Source organism: Nematolebias whitei, unplaced genomic scaffold, assembly GCF_014905685.2.
Source record: "Nematolebias whitei isolate Nwh7 unplaced genomic scaffold, NemWhi1 Nwh_scaf_732, whole genome shotgun sequence".
NCBI classification, from domain to species: domain Eukaryota; kingdom Metazoa; phylum Chordata; class Actinopteri; order Cyprinodontiformes; family Rivulidae; genus Nematolebias; species Nematolebias whitei.
In genome coordinates, this window is record NW_023619277.1 from 4,924 (window position 1) to 10,876 (window position 5,953).

At 51.9% G+C, this 5,953-nt stretch overlaps 1 protein-coding gene across 1 annotated transcript; it reads right to left on the reverse strand.

The window, feature by feature from the left end:
- Positions 1 to 629: 629 nt before the first annotated feature.
- Positions 630 to 5,936, reverse strand: LOC119429381 (TBC1 domain family member 25-like). The gene is made up of 7 exons (XM_037697023.1): positions 5,778 to 5,936; positions 4,359 to 4,468; positions 4,125 to 4,279; positions 3,909 to 4,036; positions 2,657 to 2,845; positions 2,315 to 2,590; positions 630 to 2,201 (listed from the first exon to the last, which is right to left on the reverse strand). Exons 1-7 carry the CDS (start codon positions 5,823 to 5,825, stop codon positions 630 to 632), a joined length of 2,478 nt encoding a protein of 825 aa, XP_037552951.1. The 5' UTR covers positions 5,826 to 5,936.
- Positions 5,937 to 5,953: the final 17 nt, after the last annotated feature.

The following is a 5,953-nucleotide window of genomic DNA, read 5'->3' on the forward strand; positions in this document are numbered from 1 at the left end:
GAGAACCCTCGAAATTATCTGGAGACACTTTGGAGACTGAAGAACGTCACCGAGTCGCAGCGAGGTCCTGGTGTAGCCAACAACAGTTTTGTTCTCCACACGTCATCGTTTTATTTGCTAGTTCTGCTCTCGAGTGCTGGTGGTGACGCAGCCATCATTAAAACGGACGTGAAACCTCAAAGAAGCAGATTTTTGTTCCGTCAGGACTTTTTCGCTCCGCTTCAGGAACGAAGACGTCAGAAACCGAACACCAAGCTGAAGGAGCAGCAGGCGGCATCACAGTGGCTACGTCCAGGTCTTTCAAACCGTCTGTGGTCTGGACCCTGACTCGGGTACCCTGGTGCGCCACAAACTCCCAACACTTTGACTAACTAAAAATAAAAAGACAGCCGTAAGATTCAATCCTTCTGTGGCTGGAAATGAAAAACTCTAGAAAAGAATTGCTAGTTGCATCAACCGTTGACAGGATTTAAAAACCTCATGCGTCCGCCGCCTCCGAGGATACACCAAACGAGTCCCACATTCAGGACCGCCCGCAGAAGAAAGGGGTTATGACGAGCTCAGATATAAAGAATAAAAGTTATCAGGCATCAGAATGTCTAAACACGGCCCCCCACCCCCAGAGTCCATCATGACACAGGGGACAGGGAGACGTGAGCCGACGGGGAGGGGATGGTGGTGGAGAGGTTATAGGTCGAGTTTGGTGACGACGCCGGCGACGCCAGGGGGCTGTAGACGGGCATGGATGAAGAAGGGGACTGTGGCGCAGCCGCTGTCGGGGAGTCTGAGCTGACCTCGTCCCCTTCTTCAGAGTCCCACACTTCGCTCTGCAGATAGTCAGCGAACAGGGCCTTGGCCCTCTGCAGGACTCTGCTGAGGTTGTGGCGCCGAACGAGACGGTCAAAGTGCATGGCTATCTCGTTGTAGTCCAGGCTGTTCTTGATGATGTGGTCCCGGTGCTCCAGCAGGATGGACAGGCACAGGAACAGCATGAAGGGGTTGCCTTTGCCGAACTCCTGAGGCGGCGGTAAGGAACATGGTTTGATGCTGGCGTTTAGTGAGGTGGCTCTGGTACCGACTGGGGATTTGATGCTGAGCGAGGACTGGCTGTGAGCCGACGACCGGCTGAAGGACAGAACGGGTGAAGACAGCAGGGAACTGCTCGGGACGTGAGACGGAGATCTGGTCCCCGTGGTGCTCAGCACCTGGGTTGGAGAAGTCAGTACCTTTGGGGCAGTTCTTGATAAGGCCTCGCTTTCTTTGCTTGTGGACGGGGATTTCGGAGGAGAGCCTGGAGAAGCTCCTGGCCAGTTGGAGTTTGAGACTGAAGACGTGGGAAAGCTGGAGGAACCAGTTTTCCAGGCTGGTAGGCCACCAGGGAGGAGAGAGCGTGACGACACCGGAGATAAGCCGCTGTCACAGTTTTTAATGAGAGGCGTTTGTTCTCCCGGGTCGTCCTCACTGTCCATTGTGGACTGGCGCCTTGAGCTGTTTGGACCGTAGGGTCTGTCAGCACCCTCCATGTCAAAGCCGTCTTCATTCCGGGCTGTGTAGTATTTAAACTCTCCAAAACTTGTTTGTCTTTGACAGCACCGCTGAGCCGACTTCTCCGTCGTCTCTTGAGTGCGGTCACATTCGACACCGCCCTTTTCCCTTCCAGAACCCACATCCTGGTGGTCTTTCTCGTCAGGGATAAAGTTCCTGCTCAGATCTGGTTCCTCTCTCGATGGTCTCAGCATATGTCGTCTCCGCTGCTTTTCTTCTTGCACCTCTTCGTCTTTGAGGCTGTTCTCAACCTCCCCATCTCCGCACGACGTTGCTTCAACTGCCTCCGACGGCGGCCCCAGAAGCTCCACTTCAGTTTCCGGAGGATCAGGGGGCAGAGAGCTCCAGGTGACCTCCAGCATCCTCAGAGCGTCATCGAACGCAAACTCTCGCTTGAGCTCCAGCAGGAGCCAGCGGTAGCAAAAGAAGAGGTCGTCGGCCCCTCGGGACACCAGGTAGGCGTAGAACTCTGGGTCCGAGTACTGCAGGAGCAGCTTTAGGTGCTGGAACTTAACGGACATGAGCTGCCCGTCCTGTCGGAAGTTTCCCTCCAGGCGTTTCATGATGCCACAAAAACAAATGTAGGTGTGAGCCTCGTTGTCCATAACTGCTAGTATAGGCGAGGCGATGTCGCTCATCCCCTGACAGTAAGAAATCTGAAAAACATCAAAGACAAACAGGAAGTTCAAAAACATCTAAAGGGCCAAACACTAAACCAAACACAGAGAGTGTTTGATGGATGAAGAGCCGTTCAAACACCTGAACCCACCTGAGGATGCGTGATGGCGAACGTGGTGAGCAGGTCCGTCAGGGCGGTCAGGTGCGGACTGTCCTCCGAGCCCGCGTAGTACGGATGAGCTCGGTCCGTCCTCAGGACGTCTTTGAGAACGTTGCCACGGATAAAGTCCAGCTCCTCGTGGCTGACCCGGGCCGTCCACTCCCTCTTCAGCTGCTCGTACTCCTTCGTCTTCCTCTTCATGTAGTCCATGCGCTCCTGTCCGCTCAGTCCGTCAGGATAAACGTTCAGGAGGTATCGCCACACCACCTGACAAACCAACACAAGTTAACATCTACAACCTCACAACGCCGTCAGTAAAAGATGGAGGCAGACCTTTCTGAGGGACGGCTCCACGCCGCCATGGTAGATCCTCAGTCTGAGGTCTTCGGGTCGGGTCAGCTGGCCCTGTCCGTTCAGGTAGCTGTGGAACTCAGAGTCGCTCAGCGGAGGCTTGAAGGGTTTGATGTCCTCCGCGTAAGACCAGGTGAAGACCTGCTGGACTCGAGACAGGGTCCGTCCCACCTGAATATGAGCAAACAGTTCCATTGTGACTTTTGGTAGCGGTGCGTCGTACGACAAACGCCATTTACTCAAAATGAGTGTTAAAACCCGGTCCTGTTTGGATCTCCAGCTCAGACTTCACATCAGAACCACGGGTCAGAGTTGAAACGGGTCACAAAGAGCTGGACTTTCTAGGACTGAACTGCTGTTTTTACATCTTTAACACTTTTAACACGAGCGCAGGTCAACGTGGACTTTTGTTCTTGCACCGACCCCAGGAACCCGTTCTGTGCACAAGCTGCTGGCAGAACTTTGTCCTCACTGCGGAAAATTGCGTGAATGGTCAGAACTTTGTGGGGGTGTTTATGAAAAAACAAACTTCTCTCATTTCAACTGCTCTTCTGAGGAGCACCTGGCCGAGGCCGTCAGAAAACACAGCATCTGTTCCAGTAAAACCATCCATCATCTTTACCCGCTTATTCCATTTTGGGTCACGGGGGTCGCTGGTGCCCATATCCAGCAATCACTGTGCGAGGGGCGGGGGACACCCTGGACGGGTAGCAAGTCCATCACAGGGACACATAGAGACAAACAACCATTCACTCTCTCTCTCACACCTAGGGACAATTCAGAGTTACCATCAGTCTAACATGCATGTTTTTGGTCTGTGAGAGGAAACTGGAGTACCCGGAGAAAACCTACGCAGCACGGAGAGAACATGCAAACTCCACCCAGGAAGGTCCAAGACCAGGATTTGAACCAGGGCAACCTGCTCGCTGAGAGGCAACAGCTCTACCAACTGCTCCACCGTGCTGCTCCAGCAAAAGAGTCAAATAGAACTTATGAAGACGGTCAAAGAACTCATGGAAGATCTTTCTGGAGCCGTGGTGTCCATAAGGACTGAAAACTAACACGTGTGCGGCTCGATGGAGTAGGGACTTGTTCCCACGCCGTCTGTCAGAAAAGGGGGCGATTGTTTGGTGACAAATTTGTTGATCAGAACTTCCGTTAGCAACAGGTCTTCCTCTTTCAACTGCTCTACCAACTCCAGAAACGTGAACCAACCAGGGACCCGTGAACTCACCTGGGACAGTAAGGTCTGGGTGAAGGGAAGTGCTGCAGAAGCCAGAGACTTGGTCCGTTCTGCAAGGAGCAGCTCAGAACCGATCACATCTTTGGGGCTTATGATGTCCCAGTCCTCCATAACTGGACCTGCACGAAGACAAAGAGAACCTGGTGAACCTCGAGTCTGGACCCCCTACCTGCCAGGCGTTATTAGCTTACAGGACGGCAGTCTTACTCTCCTCGGAGGGTTTCACGTCCATCTTGAGCTGCAGAAAAGGTTTGGCTGCACTCATGAAGGCCACATCCAGATCCCAGTCCGACAGCAGGGACAGGTACGTCTCCACGCCGCTCCGATCCCGGGACAGGTAGCTCACGTTGAAGTTACGCTTCCTGGATTCAGAACAGACGCTGTGAGTCGCTCAGATAAACTCAGTGAATTAAAGGGATCGGTGCCGGTGAGCGCTCGTACCCGTTCAGCTCGAAGGCCCTGATGAGGATGTGCTGCAGAACCTCCAGCGATGTAATCTGAGGGTCCACAGCGAAGGAGCGAAACTCCACAGGAAGAGCTCCGTCACACTTCTGGAAGAAACCAGAAGTTTCCATCCACGGGTTTAAAACACCAGAACCAGTTTTTACTTCCAGCCCGGCATGAAATCAGACGAAACCTTTCCTGTTTCAGGTCCGTTGGATTCAACAAATTATTTATTTTTGCTAAATGCCTGAAAAACTCATTACTTTCTTTAAAGTAACAAGTTGCCATCAGTGTTGTTCATGTTTGGCAACGCTGCCTTTAAACTGTCCAACTTGGGACAAACATTTTGGATTTCTTTCCACAAACGCGTCACAACAGTCTGTTGGACTTTCGTCCCGGTCCTCCTGACAGAACCGGTCGAACCGAGTCAGGTTTGTTGACTTTCAGCTCTGCCCACAGATCTTCTGCAGGACTGAGACCGGGACTTTGTGACAGAATTATAAAACACAGAGTTCATCGTCCTTCAGCCACTTTGGAACTAATTTGTCCATATGTTGAGAGACATTGTCCATTTGAAGACCTACTTGTGTCCAAGCTTCCCTCCTGCAGTAAAACACATCATGATTCTGCCACCCCCGTACTTCACAGGAGAAATGATGCTCTCTCTCCTCCTGGTCCAACAGTCGTTTTAGTGTCATCAGACCACAGGACATGTCTCCAAACATTACGGTGTTTGTCCCTGTGGGGACAAACTGTAATCTGTCTTTTTGACGTTACTTTGGGGGTGATGTCTTCGTCCTCTCAGTCCATGCTGGACTTGTTTCAGCAGCATCTTCATCAGATCTGTAGCTAAATGTAGCCGAGCTCAAACAGGTAAGGTTTATTACTGTCAAACCGTGTATGTCAACATCTGCTCTACCTTTAAACTTCAAAAACCAGGAAGCATTTAATAAATTTATATTTATTTTACTCTCATTTCAACACGTGTCGTTCTGTCGTTCAGTGTTAATGATTGTTTGTTTCTAAGTCTAATTAAATAAAGCACCAAAGCAGCAGCACATCTGCCAACAAAACAGGCAGGTAACGTTTGACGTCACGACCGGTCGTCGCGCGTGCACGCACGTGCACGGAGCGGGGTGGTGACGTCACCCGCAGCCTCAGAGAAACTGCTTTGACTTGGATGGAGAGAAAACTGTGGAAGAGTCGGGTTCAAGCTGCAGACTCATCGATCGGAAGAAGTGATCGATCAGAACCCACAGCGCGCTCCCGTTACAACAACAAAACAAACAAAAACAAAGCTGGAGGTAAACAACGGGAGCTCTCCCGGATTCAGCTTTCACGAACAGAAACGGAGCCTGAACCGGAGGGAAACGGCGCCGTTAACCGACAACAGCGGCCGGTAAACACACATCCTACCTTGACTTTGACCCGAACCACCCCCCTCTCCTCCTCGCCTGCCATCATAGAGTCCGTCTGGGATCAGAGGAGTCCCTTTTGTTTCCTCCTACATCGGTTCGGTCATGATAGAGCTAACAGAGGAGCTCCGCTGCTTCTTCTTCTGCGCTCATCCTCACCGGAAGTGGAAACACCGC